This window comes from Lagenorhynchus albirostris, chromosome 6 (genome assembly GCF_949774975.1).
Source record: "Lagenorhynchus albirostris chromosome 6, mLagAlb1.1, whole genome shotgun sequence".
Classification (NCBI taxonomy): Eukaryota; Metazoa; Chordata; class Mammalia; order Artiodactyla; family Delphinidae; genus Lagenorhynchus; species Lagenorhynchus albirostris.
Window position 1 is genome coordinate 93,729,339 of NC_083100.1, and position 22,446 is coordinate 93,751,784.

A 22,446-nucleotide genomic window follows, 5' to 3' on the forward strand; every position below is an offset into this window, starting at 1 on the left:
ATTTTAAGAACGAAATTCCATTTTACTTGTAACTTATTCCTTAATGATATATTTATTACCAAATTATTAATTTGTGTCTTATGTTAAAAGAAACCATGTAGTATTGTATAATGTCAAGGCCATTGGGAATAAAGGAAGGAAAAAATACAAATAGGGACTTTTTTCCTCTCTGATTTTTATAATATTCCAGTATTTTTTTTACATTGCCTGGAAATCCCCTCAGTTAAGAGAGAGGTTTTTCTCCTTACAATGTACTCACTGTTTCTAAGGGACCCCTCATGATCTTGACCATATCTGCTATTCTTTCTCTTTGCTCTTTGGTTTTTTCTTCTACTTAGGACCTCAGTTTATGCCCCCATCCTCAATTTTCAGTGGATAGAATTGACTTCTATAGGTTAACAAGAAAGAACAGAGAAGAGAGAACTCAGTAAAATAATAGTAGGAACCAAAATTCAGCTTGAAAATAGGCTTAGCGTGTATAATATAGCGTATATACTTTTACCTATAACATGCTAATGCACTTTAATACAGCATTCTTCTAATCTCTAGGGAAGACCAATTTTAAGGTTTATTGGTACGGAGGGAAGTCACTGGTACAGAGGGAAGTCATTGGTACAGTCACTTGCCATTTTGCTCACATTTTGAAGGGTCATTGTAGCTGTCGCCATTGGTGGGATGTAGGAAACAGTACACCTGAAACTCTAACACTCCCACATCCATATGCTGTTGGCAGCTGGAGAGTCTTATAAATCAGCAATGGCCCATTTTCTCATCCACACTTATAAACACCTCTCTCTGGCTTAGTACTTTAACATTTGTAAACTATTTTGTGGCAAGCTACTCGATCAGAACTTTTTAAATGGCTGACTTTGGTAATTAAGAGATTAATTTGGTTTTATTTTTATTTTTTCCAGGTGTATGGTGGCTGATGAAGTAAGTGTTTTCATGATTTTTATGTCTTTTATAAAATTCCCCAACCAGTTTTTGTTATCTGTTATTTACCCTGTGTTCTCTGTCTTTCATATGACTATATATCTGTATGTGGAGAGGACAGTGGGAGAGCGAGGGAGGGCGGGGCATGGGGGCAGCAGAGAGAATAAGAATGAGAAAGAGAGAGTGTGCGTGTGCACATGCGTGTGCACATGCCCGTGCACAAGGCATGCATTTGGAACATGTTAGTGTTAACATTAGTGATTCAAAATTCTATATTTTTGGCCTCAGAAGCATGAATGCAGCCCCAAATGAAACTGAACTCTTTTCTACTTGTCATAATGCTGCTTGCTTAGAAGCTGAACTTTTAAGATTTGGCTCTAAAGGTTATTGTTAATTGTTTTGTATGAGTGTGAAGCATAATGTTAAAATGGCATCTTACTATTACTAAACAATTTGATACCTTTAAGGGGCATGTACTCGTATACATTCATATTTAGGTTTTTTCACTGAAATGGAAGTTCTTTCTACATAAACTACAATACTCTTTACATACATTCTCAGAATGATGTAGATCAATAAAGTTCTAATTTTTAATATCATTTTGGAAAATGTGTTGCTGTTTTCATGATATCTTTAAGGATAACAGCAAAACATATACATTTAAAAATATAATAGAGGTGAGGAAAATGGATACTGAATTTTTTAAAAATATAAGTGAAACCATAAAAGATTCTCCCAATTAACTGTCTTTTAGTTTTAGTTACATGTAGACTCACCAGTGGCTTATCTCCACTATCTCTTCTTCAGGAAAAAAATGAATAAGAGTATAATATGCACATGATTGCCAAGCAGAAGGTTCATATAGGGTTTCTTAGTTCATGCTGATTTATAATTACTGAAGTTTTTAGTTTGAACTCTTCATTCTATAGGCATTTGTTTAGACTAGATGTTATAGTTAGAAACAGTCATTGCCTGTGAAAAACTTCAACAGTGTAATTAAAGAGACAGGACATAGACATTTGGAAAACAGTAGAAATTCCTATTTTGGAACAGGATGCATTCCAAAAGAATCTTCATAAATTTATAAATTTGAGAGTCCAAAATGACTAGAAGAAGCTTATGTTTTTAATCCCTGAATATGTTTTCACCAAATAGGAATATAAATTCATCCTTCAACCTCCAAACTAGGCATAACCATTTTATATAATATGTATAAAATGTGTGTGTGATATATGTATGGATGTGTGTATCAATAATTTTTTTTAAACAGACCAGTTTTATGTCCACGGGGAATATACCATAATGTGTAACATTATATTGATAATTTCCCCAAGCAATTCATGGGGAACATCTTAGTGGCTATGACATTGCATTGCTACCTTGTTCTTCAATTTGATGTTGTAGAGATTTGAATAGGCCTTAAATGTGCAGAATCATTCATGGATTGAATTTGATCAGCACCTTAACTCTTCTTAACTTTTATATTCTCCAGCAAACTCCTGTCTTCTCCTCAATTGACATTAGACTAAGGATTGTGCATGATGAGTTCATGATGAACCTTTTAGCCAACAAGAGTTTTTCTTTATACCAATCACTTTTCATCTCCTATTATTTACAGTTACATTTGTCACATGTTGAGTGATTTGTGCTTGTCTTTCAAAACCATTCTTATTTTTTTATTTAATAAATTTAAAAGAACCATTTAATATTTTCTCAGTACTTAAAAGAAGTTTCCACTTTGTGTCCCTCATATCTCCTTTTTTTCACCAGCATTTTAAAGACTCTCATTCTTTTACAACTATTTGACTTTCCGAGGTTTATTATGTCAAATCCTATCAATAAGGTTAATTAAGGAAAAATCCTCAATTTTACACATAAGTACAAAAAACAGGCCACAGAAATAACGTAATGATGTACAATTCTAAGATCACAGCTCAAAACCACTAATATCCTCTGTTTTTGGTTGAGCTGAAATGCCATTTCTGTGGAATCTTACTGAGTTAGTGTGGATGAAAGTGAGTAAATTAAAAGTCTTGAAGTAGAAGGAAACTTGTATATATGTAAATTACATGAACTCTGGTTTGACCTTCATTTTATTTTCTAATACTGTTCTCCTTCTCTTGCTCTTATCACAAAATGGTAGTGAAGTCATAGGAGGAAATGCAGTTTATAATTTGGAGGTCAACCAAGTTTTGATTTTTAAATTAAAAAATATATTTTGAGGGCTTCCCTGGTAGCACAGTGGTTAAGAATCCACCTGCCAATGCGGGGGACACAGGTTCAAGTCCTGGTCCGGGAAGATCCCACATGCTGTGGAGCAACAAAGCCCGTGCGCCACAACTACTGAGCCTGTGCTCTAGAGCCCACGAGCCACAACTACTGAGCCCATGTGCCAAAACTGCTGAAGCCCGCGTGCTTAGAGCCCGTGCTCCTCAACAAGAGAAGCCACCCAATGAGAAGCCCACGCGCCACAATGAAGAGTAGCCCCCGCTCACTGCAACTAGAGAAAGCCCATGCACAGAAATGAAGACCTAACTCAGCCAAAAATAAAAAAATAAATTAATAAATTTATTTTAAAAAATATGTATTTTTTGATATAATGAATATTTGACTCATCAAATAGCTAAAAGCTTTAGGAGAGCAATATTACATCTCTGTTATTGAACCTACTTCTTTTTTTTTTAAGATGCTTGAATACCCACTTAGAGTATTGTGTAATTTAGTTGTCTGCTGTGATCTTTCCTCCATAGCTTTAGAAGCAAATGACTTCCTTCACTGGAATAACTCCCCTCTCTTCTAGTATTTTTCTACTATTGTCTTTTTCTAATGTATTCAATCTTTGTGGAATTATGTAATCTGTCTACTGTATATGAGATAGTCATTAACCTAAAATGGGAATGATGACAAGTTCTGTTTAATTGTCTAATTGTGTGATCATTGAGTATTTCAATTATAAAACTATATTTCAGATAACCAACAAAGCTGCAACTTTTAATAAAACTAACTTTGCAAACTTAGCTTAAACTGTTTTAAATCCTTTTCCCCCTTCTTGGTTTAATGTAGTCAAGTGTTGTTTCAAGAACCGTGTAGTAAATATACAGAAACTTGTGAATTTGTATTCCTTTAATAATGGAATTCAGGTCACAGTCTGTAGTGAGGCTGTTGCACTATTATCTTTACTGTTCTTTAATAATTTTTTAACCACTGTGTCCTTGTTCTGTTGAAAATTATTGAAAATTTTTATTCATAAAAAGATTTTAAATATGAAAAATAATTTCATATTAACACACAACAGGTAATTTAATTCGATATACATGAGGAAAATATCAAACCTATATACTTACTACCTTATTTGTCAAGTATATAAAGGCTGTTATTCTTTGTAGAAACCGAGCATTTAGAAAATTTTTGTCATGTTCATTTTTACTTAAGAAGGTGGGATTAACATCCTAGATTTATATGAATAGCCTAATAATTGTGTCCTTATAGACAAAATGCTGTCAGTACATGGATTCTGTCTTGTCTATTGAATCTATTATCAAAGTCAGAAGATTCTTATGTGACATTTTTTGTTAGTACTCTACTTAAGTCCCGTGCCCCTGCCCCCACCCCCAGCTTTTCCCTAAGTTTCCTTCCTGTTACTTGAGAAAACATTTGGAGTCAGGGGGATGGTATACCAAATAAAGTATTGCTTTCCTTCCTTTTTCAAAAGAAAAGGAAACCATTTGTCAAGGCTAAGCTACTTGGCTTGGCTTACTTTGTGGCTATTTTGGGATTAATAGATATATATTTGGAACAGAGACCATAGAGTTGTCATTATGGATGCTTTTCTTTTGGTCAAGGTGCTTCTCTGGAAGAGAAGTTTGGAGGGGAGAGGCTGTGGAACCTGTTGAGTGCTCGCAGAAGTTTTTCTGTAGGCTGAAGTTTGAAAAGCCTTGTCATTTTCTCTGCAGGCAGAAATCTGTAGGTGTCTGGAAACACTGAAGAACCCCCTCGGGAAGATTATTTCTATCAGAAGACCTTAAAATTGATATTGTGATATAGTCTCTGCCAACATTAACTTTATAGGTTTGAGGACAAAGAAATTAAACTAGACATGAAGAATTTTAGTTTTCCTTTTTATATAAGCCTACCTTGGTTTGACAAAGTGAGCTGAGGTGATAATTTTTATTCCATTTGCTTCTACAAATCCTTGTTTCCCTTTACCAGACCCAAGTTGAATTGAATACTTTCCCCTCTGAGCTTTTACTCTTTCTGATTCATAACCCCTCTTTGTTGGTGGTCCATTTCTGTTGAATGAATGGACTGATTAAAGAGTTAATACTTAATTAACACATATGTGCTGGGTTCTGTTTTAGTGATTTACATGTATTAATTTATTTCATCCCAGGACAACCCAACAGAGTATTATGATTATTATTACCACCATCATTTTCCAGATGAGAAAGCTGAGGCACAGGTATATTAAGTAAATACAGCTAGAACATGCTAGGAGCTGATATCTAACCTAAAATAATTCAGCACCCAAGTCCATTATTGCTATTCTATACAAAGTCTCCAGGTACTAGACTTTCTGTGTTTTTTTTTTTTGCGGTACGCGGGCCTCTCACTGTTGTGGCCTCTCCCATTGTGGAGCAGAGGCTCCGTACGCGCAGGCTCAGCGGCCATGGCTCACGGGCCCAGCCGCTCCGCAGCATGTGGGATCTTCCCGGACCAGGGCACAAACCCGTGTCCCCTGCATCGGCAGGCGGACTCTCAACCATTGTGCCACCAGGGAAGCCCACTTTTTGTGTTTTGAAACAGGATTCTTAAGTACAGAAGAATCTGCAAGACATAGTGCTCAAATGAATGAAGCTGAATGATATAGGTGATGGCATTTGTGCAGCTGAGACAGTCTATATTCTTCTAAATCAGTATCATTTGACTGCTTCCTTCCTTTCCTCATTTTTAAGGCCAACTTTACTATTTTTTGAATGTCCTTTTTTAAAAATAAGTTTTAAATTTTAGAACAGGTTTAGTTTTATAGAATTATTGCGAACATAGTACAGAGAGTTCTCATATGCCTCAAAGCCAGTCCCCCGTTACTACTTAGATTAGTAATGTCTCAATTAATGAACCAATATTCATATACTAGTGTTGTTAACTAAAAACCATACTTCATTTAGATTTCCTCATATTTTCACTGATGTCCTTTTTCTTTTCCAGGATTCCATCCGGTATACACATTACATTTAGTAGCCATGTCTTAAATAGACATGACAGATAGCCAATAGCCTCTCTTGGTTGTGACAGTTTCTCAGACTTTACTTGTTTTTGAAGACGTTTACAGTTTTGAGAGTTAATGGTTTGGTATTTTGTAAAATGTCCCTTAATTGGGATATGTTGTCTGATGTTTTTCTCATGATCAGACTGAGGTACTGGGTTTTGGGCAAGAAGACCACAGAGGTTAAGTGCCATTGTCATCATGTCATACCAAGGGTACATAATATCAATATGACTTATCACTGTTAATGTTAATCTTGATCACCTGGTTTGATGTAATGTTTGTCAGGTTTTTCCCCTGTAAAGTTACTGCGTTTGTTTTTTTTTTGGTCCCTTCCCATACTGTATTTTTTGAAGGAAAGTAACTATATGCAGCCCATACTTAAGAAATGGGGATTTATGCTCTACTTCCTTAAAGGCAGAATAAATAAATACATAAATTATTCAGAATTCATTTGTTCACTCACTTACTTTATCATGTATTCATATCAGTAGGACTCACGGATATTCACTTTATTTTGTTGCTAAAATGGTTCCACCTTTGGCCATTGGGAGCTCTTTGAATTCACTCCTGTGTCCCTTTGATTTGCCCCCTTCATTGTAGGCTGTTCTGTTTGGGGTTTTGTGTTTTGTTTTCTTTGGCTTTTCAGCATTTTCTTACTTTCTGGCACTACAAGATGCGCCAGTCTTATCCTGTATATTTCCTACCCCAGTACTTGAATCACGCATTTCTCCAGGATACTCGGGTTCTTTCTATTGGAGAAAGATATTAGAACCAGATCTAGGTGCTAGGTGTACTCATTTTTACCGGGGTGTCATTTCTTCTAGATCCTCTTAGCTGACGGAGCAAGGAGATAAATGCATGTGTTCTTACATATGCGTGTGTATGTACATACTTATGAATATTTATCTGTGTAGCCATCTGTATCTGTATTTAAGCTGAACATGAGCTCCTGTTGATGTCTCCAGCTCTAATCCATCACCACATGGGTCATTCTAACTTCTTCCCTTGCTTAACTATATCCTCCTACTCCATCACTGAGTATCCTAGTTCCCACCATCTGCCATTCATTTAATTAATTATGCACTTCTAGTATACATGCGTGGTGGTTTCAGTATTATTAACCTGTACCCCGACAGAAAGGAAAATTATCAACTAGAGTACAGTGCTTAGGTACAGTTCCTTTTACCTTTATTTTTACAGATTCCATTCATTTTCAGAATTATTTTAAGTCAGACCTTATTCCTTTACTCTATTCAGTGAGGTTGTTTCATATACCTATAATACATTTAAATTATTGTATCACACTTCACATTCCATCATGGGACCCTCTGACCTCCTGAATTATTTTTTAATTATTTGTATACATCAAAATGTACTTTTTGTAATGCAAATTTCTGTGGATTTTCACAAATGCTTAATGTCTTGTAATCACCATTACAGTATCATGTAGAATAGTTTTACTGCCCAAACAATCCCCTGTGCTTCACTTATTTAATTCCCTTCAGACCAAAACCCCCAATAACCAAAGATGTATTTAATGACTCTATCATTTTGCCTTTTCCAGATGTCATATGATTGGCAGCATATAGTTCGTAGCTTTTTCAGACTGACTTTTTTCACCTAGCCTATGCATTTAAGTTTCAGCTGCGTCTTTTTGTGGCTTGATAGCTCTTTTAATCACTGAATAAAATTCCATTATATGGATGTACCACAGTTTGTTTTTCCATTCACCAAGATGAAGGGACATATTTGTTGCTTCCAGTTTTGAGGATTATGTAGGTGTTTGTGTGGGTATACTCAGTTGAGTAATTATCTAGGAGTCCAGTTGCTGGATTGTTATGTTAGTTTCCTAGGGCTGCCATTAAAAACTACCACAAACTTGGTGTCTTAAAACAACAGAAATTTATCCTCTCAGTTCTAGAGGCTAGAAGTCTGAAATCAAGGTGTCAGGAGGTTTGGTTCCTTCTGAGGGCTCTGAGGGAGAATCTGTTTAATGCCTTTCTCCTGGCTTCAGGTGATGGCCAGCAGTCTTTGGCATTCCTGGGTTTGTAGATGCATCGCTTCAATCCCTGCCTCTATCTTCATGGGGCATTTTCCTTTTGTCTATGTCTCTTCTCCTCTTGTAAAAACATCAGTCACGTTGGATTAAGGGCTCACCCTACTGTAGTATGACATCATCTTAACCAATTACATCTGCAACAACCCTATATCCAAATAAGGTCACATCCTGAAATACTGAGGGAATAGGGCTTCAATATATCTTTTGGTAGGGGGTGGGGGGAGACACAATTCAACCCATAATACATGGTGAGACTATGTTCACTTTTGTCAGAAACTGTCAAACTGTCTTCAGAAGTGTATCATTTTGCATTCCCACCGGTAATGAATGAGAATTCCCCTTGCCCTGCATCCTCACCAGCAGTTGGTATTGTCAGTTTAAAAAAATTTTTTTTTAATTTTAGCCTTTGTACTGGGTATAGTTATATTTCATTATTTTTTAATTTGCAGTTCTCTAATAACATGATATTGAGCATCCTTTCATTTGTTTATTTTCCATCTCTAAGCCTTCTTTGGCAAGATCTTTGTTCAGTTCTTTTGCCCATTTTTTTATTGGATTATTTCTTTTTGTTGTTGAGTTTTAAGAGTTCTTTGTATATTTTAGGTACAAGTCCTTTATCAGATATGTGATTTACAAATATTTTCTCCAATGCTGTGACTTGTCTTTTTATTCTTCTAAAAGTTTCTTTCACAGAGCAGAAGTTTTTACCTTTAATGAAGTCCAGCTTATCAATTTTTTCTTTCATTGATTATCCTTTTGGTCTTCTACCTCATTGCTACACCCAAGGCCACCTAGATTTTCTCTTTTGTTGTCTTCTAGAAGTTTTATAGTGTCACTTTACACTTCGGTCTGTGATCCATTTTGGGTATAAAGATATGGATGTGCAGTTATTCCACCAACATTTGTTGAAAAGAGTATCTTTCAACACTGAATTAGCTTTCTTCTTTGTCAAAGATCAGTTGACTTCATTTGTATGGGTCTATTTCTAGGCTCTCTCTTATGTCCCAATGATCTATATCTATTCTTTCACCAGTACCACACTGTCTTGATTACTGTAGCCTTATAATAATACTTGAAATTGTGTGGTGTGATTCATCCAACTTTGTTCATCTTCTTTAGTACTGTGTTGGCTATTCTAGGTCCTTAGTCTTTCCATATAAATTTTAGAATCAGTTTCTCAGTCTCTACAAACAACTTGCTGGGATTTTGACTGGGATTGCATTGCATTTATAGGTAAAGATGGGAAGAATCTATAGATCTATAGACCAAGTTGGGAAGAAACTTTAACGATGTGAGTCTTTAGTCCATGAACATAGACTATCTCTCCGTTTATTTAGAAATTCTTTGATTTTTTTTCTCATCGGTAATTTTCTTTCCTTTTTTTTTGTACTGAGGTATAATTGACATACATTATATGTAGTTTCAGGTATACAACATAATGATTTGATATTTGTATATATTGCAAAATGATCACCACAGTAAGTCTAGTTAACATCTGTTACCATACAGTTACTAAATTATTTTTCTTGTGATGAGAACTTTTAAGATCTACTCTTTTAGCAACTTTCAGATATACAGTGCATTATTATTAATTACAGCCACCAAGCTGTACATTACATCCCCATGACTTATTTATTTTATGACTTGAAGTTTGTACCTTTAGACCCTCTTCACCTATTTCATCCACCCTCAATCCCCTGCCTCTGACAACCACCAATCTTTTTTTTTTTTTAATTTATTTTCTTGGCTGCGTCAGGTCTTAGTTGCAGCAAGCGGGATCTTTCATTGCAGTGCGTGGGCTTCTCTCTAGTTGTGGCGTGCAGGCTCCGGGGTGCGTGGGCTCTGTAGTTTGCAGCACGTGGGCTGTCTCCTGGAGGTGTGCAAGCTCAAAAGTTGTGGCGTGTGGGCTTAGTTGCCCCCCGGGCATATGGGATCTTAGTTCCCCGACCAGGGATCGAACCCGCGTCCCTTGTATTGGAAGGCGGATTCTTCTACCAGTGGACTACCAGAGAAGTCCCTGGCAACCACCCATCTGTTTTCTGTATCTATGAGCTCAGTTTTGTTTTGTTTCCACAAATAAATTAGATCATACAGTACTTGTCTTTCTTTGTATGACTTATTTCACTTAGTATAATGCCTGTAAGGTCCATCCGTGTTGTCACAACTGGCTGAATAATATTCTGTGTGAGTGTGTGTTTATATATATATATATATATATATATATATATATTTATCTCACAAATTCTTTATCCATTCATCTGTAGATGGACACAGGTTGCTTCCATGTCTTGCCTATTGTAAATAATGCTGCAGTGAACGTGGGAGCACATGTATCTTTTTTAGTTAGTGTTTTCATTTTCTTTGGATAAATACCTAGAATTGAAATTGCTGGATCATGTGGTAGTTCTATCTCTAATTTTTTGAGAAACCTTCAACCACAGTGGCTGTACCAATTTTTTTCCCCACCAGCAGTGCAGGAGGGTTCCTTTTTCTCCTCATCAACACTTGTTATTTCTTATTTTGATAATATCTATTCTAATAGGTATAAGGTGGTATCTCATTGTGGTTTTGATTTGCATTTCTCTGATGATTAGTGATGTTGAGCATCTTTTCATGTACCTGTTGGTCATCTGTATGTCTTCTTTGTACAAATGTCTATTTGGTCTTTTGCCCATTTTTTAATTGGGTTTTTGTTTTTGTTTGTGGGGCCTTTTTTTGCTGTTGAGTTGTAGGAGTTCCTTATATATTTTGGATATTAACTTCTTATTAGATATGTGGTTTGCAAATATTTTCTTCCATTCTAGAGGTTGTTTTCTCATTTTGTTGATGATTTCATTTGCTGTGCAGAGCTTTTTATTAGTTTGAGATAATCCCACTTGTTTATTTTTGCTTTTTTTTCCTTAGCTTTTGGTGTCAAATTCCAAATCATAGCCAAGACTGATGTCAAGGAGTTTACCCCCTATGTTTTCTTCTAGGAGTTTTATGGTTTCAGATCTTACATTCCAGTCTTTAATCCATTTTAGGTTAACTTTTGTGTGTAGTGTAAAATAGGGATCAAAATTCATTCTTTCTTTTGCATGTGACCATCCAGTTTTCCCAACACTATTTACTGAAGGGCCTGTCCTTTCCCCTCTGTGTATTCTTGGTTCCTTTGTTATAAATTAATTGACCATATAGTCATGAGTTTATTTTTGGCTCTGTTCTGTTCCATTGATCAATATGTCTGTTTTTATGCAAATACCATACTGTTTTGATTACTGTCACTCTGTAATATAGTTCAAAATCAGGGAGCATGATGCCACGGCTTTGTTCTTTTTTCTCATGATTGCTTTGGTTATTGGGGTCTTTTGTGGTTTCAAACAAATTTTATGATTGTTTTATTTTTGTGAAAAATGCCATTTTAATTTTGATAGGGATTGCATAGAATCTTAGATTGCTTTGGGTAGTATGGACAGTTTAACAATATTAATTCTTCCACTCCATGAGCATGAAATATCTTTCCTCTTTTTGATGTCTTCTGTTTTTTCATCAATGTCCTAATAATTTTCAGTGTACAGGTCTTTCACGTCCTTGGTTAAATTTATTCCAAGGTATTTTATTCTTTTTGATGCAATTACAGGGTTTTTTCCTTTTATTTCTCTTTCTGACAGTTTGTTGCTAGTGACTAGAAATGCAACAGATTTTTATATATTGATTTTGTATTCTGCAACTTTACTGGGTATGTTGATTAGCCCTCACAGTTTTTGGTGAGTCTTCTGGATTTTCTATATATAATATCATATCTACAATCTATATACCTTTTGTATCCTTTTCTTTGTACTAGCTAGGTCTTCTAAAACAGTGTTGAATAGGAATGGTGAGACAAGACGTCCTTGTCTTGTTCTCAGTCTTAGGAGGAAAGTGTCCAGTTTCTCACCATGAAGTATGATGTTAGCTGTAGGTGTTTTGTAGATAACTCTTTATCAAATTGAGGAAATACCCCTGGGTTCCTAGTTTTCTGAGAGCTTTTGTCATGATTGGGATTTGGTTTTTGTCAGCTGCTTTTTCTGCATCAGTTGATAAAGTCATATGATTTCTTTATTCTTTAGTCTATTGTTGTAATGGATTACATTTATTCACATTCAAGTGTTGATGAACCAGTCTTGCATACCTAGGATAAATTCTACTTGGCCATGGTATATAATTCTTTTTTATACATTCCTAGATTTGGTTTGCTAATATTTTGTTGAGGATTTTCACATCTGTGTTCCTGAGAGGTATTGATCTGTAGGTTTTTTGGGTTTTTTAAAATAATATCTTTGTTTCTGGTGTTAGGGTAAAGCTGGCCTTGTAGAATGAGTTAGGAAGTGTTCCCTTTGTTTTACAAAGGCCAAAGCTGAATCAAATGAAAATAGCTACTCTTTACTGCTGCTAGAGTTGTATTCCTCAAATTCTCCATTTCCCCCTGTTGCCTATAAAGTAAAGCACTACATCGTAGTCGCTACCTGTGTCTTCTATTCTCTTCTCCCCTTCTCTGGCATCAATTCTAGTGACACTTCCATCTCCCTACCTATTATAATATCTACCACTTATTATAAATGTTATATTAGATAGGTTAATCTCTCTGAGCCTTTGTTTCTTTATATACATTTGGGAGTAATAATACTTTTCTCATGAGATTACTTACGTAAGGAACAGGAGGAATATATCTCAGATATTCCTTTCCCCTATTCTGTTCCCAAACACCATGACTTTTTAAGCTTTGCTATCTCTATATATGCTGTTCTATTTCTGATTAATTCCTTTCCTTTTGTGTCCCCATCTTTCCCCAAGTTCACCTAACAAAAGCATCATTTAAAACCCTCTTCAAATATCACTTCCTCTGTGTCACCATCTGTATCACCTCTGTATCACCAGCCTTTGAGCCTCTTGGTTCCTATGTGCTCTCACTTCTACTTTAGTTTGAATCATGTTCTAGTGTACTTTACTGGTTCTCTCCCAAAGATTGGAACTCCTAGGACTCAAGCCATATCTAGGTAGCAGTGTCTAGGGAATAGTAGATTTCCAGTTAATGCCTTCTGAATGAATGAATAAGAGAAAAAGAGAGAGAACTTCTTTTGTCTCATTAATTGTTGTTGTTGGTTTGAGACCTTTGGGCTCATCTCAGATAAGCATCTCTTTATCTGAACAAAAGGGACATCTTGTCTATAGTCACCAGTACTTTAAATTATGTCCACTACCACCCACCTCTAATTATTCTTGTGGCATGGAGATAATGGAGAAAAGATTCCTCTAAGTGGGATTTAGAGGTTGGGGTCTTTTTTTTTTTAATTTTTTTTTATTTTTGCTGTGTTGGGTCTTCGTTTCTGTGTGAGGGCTTTCTCTAGTTGTGGCAAGCAGGGGCCACTGTTAATCACGGTGCACGGGCCTCTCACTATCGTGGCCTCTCTTGTTGCCGAGCACAGGCTGCAGACGTGCAGGCTCAGTAGTTGTGGCTCATGGGCCTATTTGCTCCACGGCATGTGGGATCCTCCCAGACCAGGGCTCGAACCCGTGTCCCCCGCATTAGCAGGCAGATTCTCAACCACTGCGCCACCAGGGAAGCCCAGGGGTCTTTTTAAAAAAACTATTAAAATGTCTAGCATAGGGCTTCCTTGGCAGTTTAGTGGTTAAGACTCTGTGCTTCCAATGCCAGGGTCACATGTTCGATCCCTGGTCGGGGAACTAATCCCACATGCCGCGCTGTATGGCCAAAAAGAAGAAGAAAAAGAAAATCAACTTTAAAAAAACAAATGTTTAGCATTGAGTTGTCTTGCTTCCTTCTGGTCATCCTCAGTTTGAAATGTTTTTATCTTGAACACTTGAAATGTGTAATACTAATGCAACTGATTTCATTTTCAATTTTAAAGAAGTTTACCCTGATTTCTTTAGGGAATGATGTAATTTTGCTCAGGGCTCCTGCTGTTTTGCACAGCTGGGCTATTGCAATGTTCTCTCCATAGTCTTGGACAAGATTCAAAATGAAATGCAGAGGGGACAGCAATGGTGAGTTAAACCGTACCCAGATAGAGTCAGACACAAAGCATCTTCCTGGAATATAATGTTTATAACTCACATAAGCATTGAAAGGCACAAAGCACTAATGCCATTGTGTCACCCTAAGGCACTTTTATTATATAGTAATACTTCCAAGTACATTGTAAGGAGGATGTTGCAAACGTTCCTGCCTCACCAATATTTATTAACTGAAATGTTCTTAATGGGATAGAAATTATTTAAAATCTGGAGGGGAGGTTAAAATTAATTATCACCCCATAATCTGCTTTTTTTTTTTTTTTTTTTAAAGTAATGGACTTAAGTTTCCACAGAACTTGAACAGCCCTAAGGGGCCACATCTGCACTGGGAATTGGACAACAATTCTGCTCCAGACTTTTCACAGATAGCAGCTAGGGATTGTTATCAATCCAAGTCTTATTTCTTTACATTAGAAGATTTTAAACATTTTTTTCTTTAGCCATTGATTAACCTACCTTTTACCCCTGTATATTATTGAGGGTCTTCTGTTTGAAAAATTATTATGAATATAGATTAAGAAACATGTCCACTATCTGAGAAGCTTTCAATCAGGAAATGAAGGTTGTGGAGTGTGTGTCTCTGTATGATATATGTAAAATGTAGACTACTAGAAATATTGGAAATTAAGTTTACAATATAACCTCCATGGTACTTTTGTGGAAGGAAACATTAATTCCAGCTTGATTAAGTCAGAGTGCTTTGTAAAGGAGGTAGATTTAAGGTGAGTCTTACAGAAGAGGTAAGTATAAAGCCAGCACTGAAAAAAGGTAAATTGACGAATTTATTGACTTTCCGGTGTTTGTGAACTGTATTTTCACAGAACTGAGGTTGAGACTCGAGGGTATGAGGCTGTGAAGTTTCTGCTTTACTTCAGCTACAGCTGCCTCACTTTTTCTCCTGGATAAATGTTGAGTTTCTGTGTAATGTTTTATTTGAAAATGGCTTACATTGCTTTTTAAAAGTTTAAAAACTGCTTTTCTCGATTCTTTAGTGTCTTCTTTTTCTATATTACAGTGATGTGAAGTATGTATCTTTCTTAACCTTTATCAAACTTTATTCATAAGTGATCCAAAAATTTTCAATAGCATGAGTCAATCTTTGGCATTCTCTGCAAGTTTTAATCATATTTTCTTTCTCTCAAGCTATAAAGTTAATTCAGAAAGTTAAACTAGACACAGGGGAACAAGGTCGTGAGGAAAGGAAGGCTTGGTGTGCTACCTCCATTTCTTCCACCTTCAGTCTTTGTGCCTTTCACAGTTTCCGACAGAGCTGTGCTGGGACAGACTGTCTGGAGGTTCACAGCCCCTGTGGTGCGTAGGAGCCACTATGAGGAGGGTCCAGGGAAGTATTTACTATTCTAGTGGAAAACAAGTAGCAGTTACTACTTATGATCACTTTGTACTTTGGATCTGGATTTGCTGAACCTTTCTTTGTAGTAAGACACCAACTGCTTAAAAAATAATCCATGAAACACATATGAAAAGGAGTATTTTAAGAGGTGCACTCTCTTTGAAAAAAGATCTGACTCTTGAACTTGATAAATGGAATATTTATAAATGGAATGGAATATTTATAAATGGAATATTTCCTGCCATATCAATAAACAAAGGATGTCACAGTCACCAGTGATTGCAGCCCTCCAAAGTGAGCTGGTGAGCCCTGAGGAAACGCGGGGCTGAAAAGAATACCTGCCATCTAGCAGCCATCAGACTGCAGCCATTCCCTGCGGTGAGCCCTGAGGAAACTCAGGATGTGAAAATACAGGTCCCAGATAGCTAAGGTGCACATCAAAGGGATGATTTCTGTGAGCCCAGACTCTTGGATCTTTCCATACATAGAAAAGCGCTAAGTTCCTTAATTTGAGATATCTGGTTTTCTTTATTTAAGATAGTCTTTTGACGTCCCAGTTACTTGCTCTTTGTTGCAAAACTCCTATATATCCTGGTTCCTCCCCCCACCTCTTCAGGAGCAGTTTCTCAGAGTTATCTGAACCGCTGTCTCCCGGGCTTCAGTCTTCATTTTCCCCCAAGTAAAACTTAACTTCACAACTCTCATGTTATGCATATATTTTTCTTAATTCAACAAACTCAACATACTAAATATGTTTGTAAATAAACTTAATGCATTAACAAAAGAAAGAAAATTAAACTACTATATGTATATACACATTTGTATATATACATATATATATATATTATTTTTTAAATTTTTATTTATTTATTTTTTTGGCCACGCCACGTGGCCTGCAGGATCTTAGTTCCCCAACCAGGGATCGAACCCGGGCCATGGCAGTGAAAGCACCGAATCCTAATCACTGGACCACCAGGGAATTCCTGCCTACAATATATTTTTTAACAATGATAATATTTTCCTGTTGTTTTATAGTAAATGACATATTTCCAGAGAGTAAAAGTTTATAGAACGGCGAGGCATTCAGTTTTTTTTGCCATGACATTTGAAAGCATAAGTTAACTTTTTTTTTTTTTTTTTCGGTATGCGGGCCTCTCACTGTTGTGGCCTCTCCCATTGTGGAGCACAGGCTACGGACGCGCAGGCTCAGCGGCCATGGCTCACGGGCCCAGCCGCTCCGCGGCATGTGGGATCTTCCCGGACCAGGGCACGATCACGTGTCCCCTGAATCGGCTGGCGGACTCCCAACCACTGCGCCACCAGGGAAGCCCAATTTAACCTTTTTTTAGTTACTCAAAGTTATCAACTACTGAGACAAGTTAGGCCCTTTACTTAAATCTCTTAGACTGTTTTAAGTTACGTGTTTACTTCTTTTTTGGCTGTGCCGTGCGCCATGTGGGATCTTAGTTCCCTGAGCTGGGATAGAACTTGCACCCCCTGCAGTGACAGCGCGGAGTCTTAACCTCTGGCCTGTGTCTGCTTCTTAGTTAGTCTTCATTTTTGCTACTCCAAGGCCTTTTGCTTCCCTGTCTTAAGTGAGTTTACACATAAAATGAAATGGCTCTTTATATATTTTTATTAATATTAGTACTGAGGCTATTAATGATAAATAACATTAGAAAAAATAAATGAAGTAATATCAGCTATTCCTTCACTTTTCAGTACACTTTTATTTAAAATCCCTATTTTAGGTTATTCATAATATATCAACTTTTCAATTGAGTTTCTTTTAAAATTTTACCATTAATTCCTAACATTCATTAATTTTTTTTTTTTTTTTTTTTTTTGCGGTACGCGGGCCTCTCACTGTTGTGGCCTCTCCCATTGTGGAGCACAGGCTACGGACGCGCAGGCTCAGCGGCCATGCCTCACCGGCCTAGCTGCTCTGCGGCATGTGGGATCTTCCCGGACCGGGGCACGAACCCGTGTCCCCTGCATCGGCAGGCGGACTCTCAACCACTGCGCCACCAGGGAAGCCCCATTACTTTTTTATTCCAACATTTTTATAGTATTTTAAATTTTCTTTACCTTATTAGTTTATGACAGAGTGTTCAAATGAATCTAATGAACTGTTTTCTCTACTTTTAACATCACTAGCATTTCGTAAAGTCAAGTCAAGCCCAGGTTAGATCTTAACATATGCAACTTCTCCGTATAAATTAACTTTTATTATTTATTGTTATACGTATTAATACTTTGCAAGTAACATTTATTTTGATTCTAAAGCCAATTTGAATTTGTGTCATAAGACAATTTTCTTAGATAACATTTTCACTAAAATTTCTGAAGTTCAGATATATACATTTTCTCTAGTCAACTGGTTCCATAAAACCAGAATCAGGGGCTTCCCTGGTGGCGCAGTGGTTGAGAGTCCGCCTGCCGATGCAGGGGATATGGGTTCGTGCCCAGGTCCGGGAAGGTCCCACATGCCGCGGAGCGGCTGGGCCCCGTGAGCCATGGCCGCTGAGCCTGCGCGTCTGGAGCCTGAGCTCCGCAACAGGAGAGGCCACAACAGTGGGAGGCCCGCGTACTGCAAAAAAAAAACAAAAAAAAAAACGAGAATCAATTTTTTATTTTGACATGGATAATATTTAATAAATGAGGACTGTGACTAGCATATGATTCCATTATCATAATTTTGACATATCTCATTTCTTTTTATGGAGTAAAATTGAATTCCTTAAATAATAATTGACGGGCTGTGCACTTCTGAGCATATTCTGTATATAGATTCATTTAAGAAATTTGGAGCCATTATTAGTTCTAGTAGAAGACAAAGGAAGAGAAAGATCACAGAAGTTATTCTACAATATATTTAGTTATATTGGGAAAACAAGGCACATCCCTATCCAATAAAAATGTTAGAAACCAAATATATTTCACTTTGCTATATAATACTTCCCTGGGGTTCATGTGACATTGCATTGTAGGAGAAATTATCTGTAACTCTGTCTAATACAGAAACAATCTATACAAATTCCACTCTAGAGGGAAAGACTTTATAGTTCGGACCCAGGAAATTTTATCTTGATGTGGGTTGGTTGATTTTTAGCCCCCAAAATCATCTCTTTAAATATTCTCTAAACATATAAAAATTAATTTTTAGGTATTTAATGTTTACAAACATTCCTGGTTTTCTCTTTCTTATTTCTTAATAGTCCTAGTGTTTCTTTATTGCCTAAGCCAATTTAAACAGCAATTTTTATTTTTGATAGCATTCCATGTCTTTTCCTTAGAATGACAAATTGATTTTGCAGCCTTATTGGATTCACATTCTTGTTTCCTTTTCAGTAAATAATGCCTAATCCCAGTCTTTGATGATCATCCTTTACTTTTTAACCTTTGACAGCTATCTACCCAACTCAGTAGGGCTCTATTTTTAGTCAGTAGGGCTCTATTTTTAGTCAGTAGTGGCATTTTGGCAAGTGGTAGAAGATGTGGTTAGCATTTTTTTTCTTCTTGTTTGTTCGCTTTTCATTTTATGTAACCATTTATTATTCTTTTCTTAAAAAAAAAACTTATGAAGGCTTCCTTTTTACTTCCTTTGTATTATAATATATGACCCATTTTAAATGGGTCTCAGTTCTGAATTTGAGTAGTGAATCTCTGACATTGCTTAATTTACATTTTTAAAATTACTGGATTGAAATTTCAGTTTCTTTCTAATGGTTCTAAAGTGATTGCTATGTGTCAACACAAGAATGACAGATTAATACAAGTACTAGTTCAACTGAAAACATTCTAATAACCTCGTAAAATTTTTTCTCTGAATCTTTTGATTGATTTGCATTTGATTTCTTATTTTGAAAGCAAAAGTAATTTTCTTCTTGTCAGAAATAAGTGGTGACCTTATTTATTTACTTCACTTCCACCATGATTATATAAATGAAGAAAATATTATTTTAATATACTGTCTGAATTTCAACATGAGGTTCTTTATTCTGATGTTGTCTTCAAATTAATTATAGTGTTACCACATAAAAAAGGATATGAAACACCATGCTGTAATTATTTACACTATCCAAGTAAAGAATCGTTTTCTCTTTTATAAAATTTCTGGTCAAGTTGATCTCTGATCATTATTGGCAATAATCAATTTGCCAAGTGCAAATGTTCACTGTCTTTCTTTTGTTTCTTAGTCCTTGTTTTCATATACTTTTGAAAGACTCCTTTGTTTACATTTGTGATCAGCATATTCATAGCGTTATTATACAACATGGATAATTTTGTATTTTTCATACATTTTTCTTTCCTTAAATGCACTCTTTTTGATGTCTCTGTTCATTACAACTAGAAATTTTAGTGATGTAAGTTATTTATTCCTCCAGTTGTTAAACAGTTTTGTTTATAATGGCTTAAATATAGTGCTTTGCTTACCTGAAATAACAGATGATCAAATTAATACACAAATTAGAATCCTTTCCAGAGCCTTTATTAAACTTCTGAAATTCTTTTTCTATTAAATTGTTAGTTTATCTAAATAGATTATGAAGTTAGAAGCCAAATTCTGTTTTTGTTAAAGTTATTCTAAAAGCAATTATACTCCAATAAAGATATATATATTTTTAAGTTATTCTGTATACTATATAGCGAAATAGAAAGCACTGTGTTTATACTGCCTTAGAATTGGAGTTGAAAATCAGTTAAGGAACAAGGTTCTCCAGCAATTAATAAGAAGTTCAAGAATAAAGTCCTGAAAACGTTAAGTTTGGTTTTTCTCTTTTTTTTCTCCTGGGGAGAAAATGGCAAAAAATTAGGCAAAAGCACTCTGAGATATTTTTCTCTAAGGTTTAATCTTTAGAGTAGTTATTCTCAAAATGCAGCCTGAGAGCCATCCCCATGAGAATTGCTTTAGGGGCCCTTATTTTAAAAGTCCAGTTCTTTCAAGTCAGGGTTTGGGGATTTGGTGCCTTAGAGTCTGAATTTTTAACTAATATCCAAATGATTCATAAGTATAATAGATTTTAAGAACCTAGAACATTACCAAAAGATTGGATCATGTTTTCTTTTTTTCCTTTTTTCTTTCTTTTTTTTCCCCCTAAGCATCTATATTTGTGCTCTTTGTGTTGTTTTGGGCTCTCATTTTCAAGAAATTGCCAAGGCACTAATCCTATAATACATACGGAGAAAATGTAAAGAATCTTATTAGAGTTCACTTACGTGATTTTTTCTTTTTTCTTTTTTTTGCGGTACGCGGGCCTCTCACTGCTGTGGGCTCTCCCGTTGCGGAGCACAGGCTCAGGACGCGCAGGCTCAGCGGCCATGGCTCACGGGGCCCAGCCGCTCCGCGGCACGTGGGATCTTTCCGGAGCAGGGCACGAACCCATGTACCCTACATTGGCAGGCGGACTCTCAACCACTGCGCCACCAGGGAAGCCCTCTCATGTGATTTTAATATTACAAAACAGATTTTTTAAGATATGAAAAATAATGGAACATCTACTTCTGAACTATCGAGCATTATCAATCTCTATTATTCTATCATGAACTTTTTAAAAAAGTTAATTAATTTTTGGCTGCATTGGGTCTTTGTCACTGCGTGCAGGCTTTCTCTAGTTGAGGTGAGGGGGGCCTAGTCTTCGTTGTGGTGTGCGGGCTTCTCATTGCAGTGGCTTCTCTTGTTGTGGAGCATGGCCTCTAGGTGCATGGGTTTCAACAGTTGTGGCACACGGGCACTAGAGCACAGGCTCCGTAGTTGTGACTCACGGGCTTAGTTGCTCCGTGGCATGTGGGATTCTCCCGGACCAGGCTTGAACCCATGTCCCCTGCATTGGCAGGCAGATTCTTAACCACTATGTCAACAGGAAAGCCCCATGATCTTTTATTAATTCAAATTGTACCTTAGGAGTAGTAATGGTTGAATGGTAATACATATACATCTGAACTTGTTACATCATAGTTACCTCATTTTTACTATCTTGTGACCATTTTAAGATTAAATATGAATGTAGAGGAGGAAAAATAATTTTTCCTCTATGCTTCTCAATTCTTGGTTGAGAATCCCTGTAATAAAATACAGATTAGCAAGAGAAAAATGAACAGGAGTTTATTAACATGTATACAGGGGAGATACCTAGGAAACATGAGTAAAATTCCTTAAATGGCCCAAGCCACCACCTTAAATACCATGTTCAGCTAAACACAAAGGAAATAAGGCAGGGGCCAGGGGTGGAGGAGGGGTTTTATAGGAAGTTTCCAGGAAAAGCATGGTTAACAAGTGTAAGATTTGTTGTGTGGATTTGTCAGTGCCTTCTTCATTGGTAAGAGTTTCTTGTAATTTAAGAGTCATCCCTCTATTCCAGGTATGGAGAGGGAGATGCCCTTAAAATAGAGTTTTCTTTTATAAGTTTTCCTTTCAAAAGGGTAACTTCTACTTCATCTTCATAGCTTTTCCTGTGTGTGCTATTTCTCAAAAATATAGCACAGAGTAATCCTTATGCCAAAGAGGCATATTTTGGGGTGGCATATTCTGCTACCCTTCAATGAACATCACAGAAGATTTTGACAGATTGCTGCCCGCATTACACGTATAACTCAAAATTCTTCTAAAATATTATAGTCTGTGTTCATTGTTTTCCTTTCTGTGTTCTGTAGTTCAAAACATTGCGATTGTTCTTTCTTTTATTGAGTGAAATTGTTTTTCCCCAGGAAACATAAATTATTCCTTATACATTTTCCCACTTATTCCCTTGAAATGAGTAATATAATACATAGCCTCCACAC

At 36.3% G+C, this 22,446-nt stretch overlaps 1 protein-coding gene across 1 annotated transcript in view; it reads left to right on the plus strand.

Moving 5' to 3' along the window:
• ZRANB3 (zinc finger RANBP2-type containing 3) overlaps nucleotides 1-22,446 on the plus strand; it is a 269,676-nt gene that overhangs the window by 110,803 nt on the left and 136,427 nt on the right. Inside the window, exon 3 of the mRNA XM_060152984.1 lies at nucleotides 915-933. Within this exon, the coding sequence (XP_060008967.1) occupies nucleotides 915-933 (19 nt within the window). The remainder of the gene's footprint in view (nucleotides 1-914; nucleotides 934-22,446) is intronic.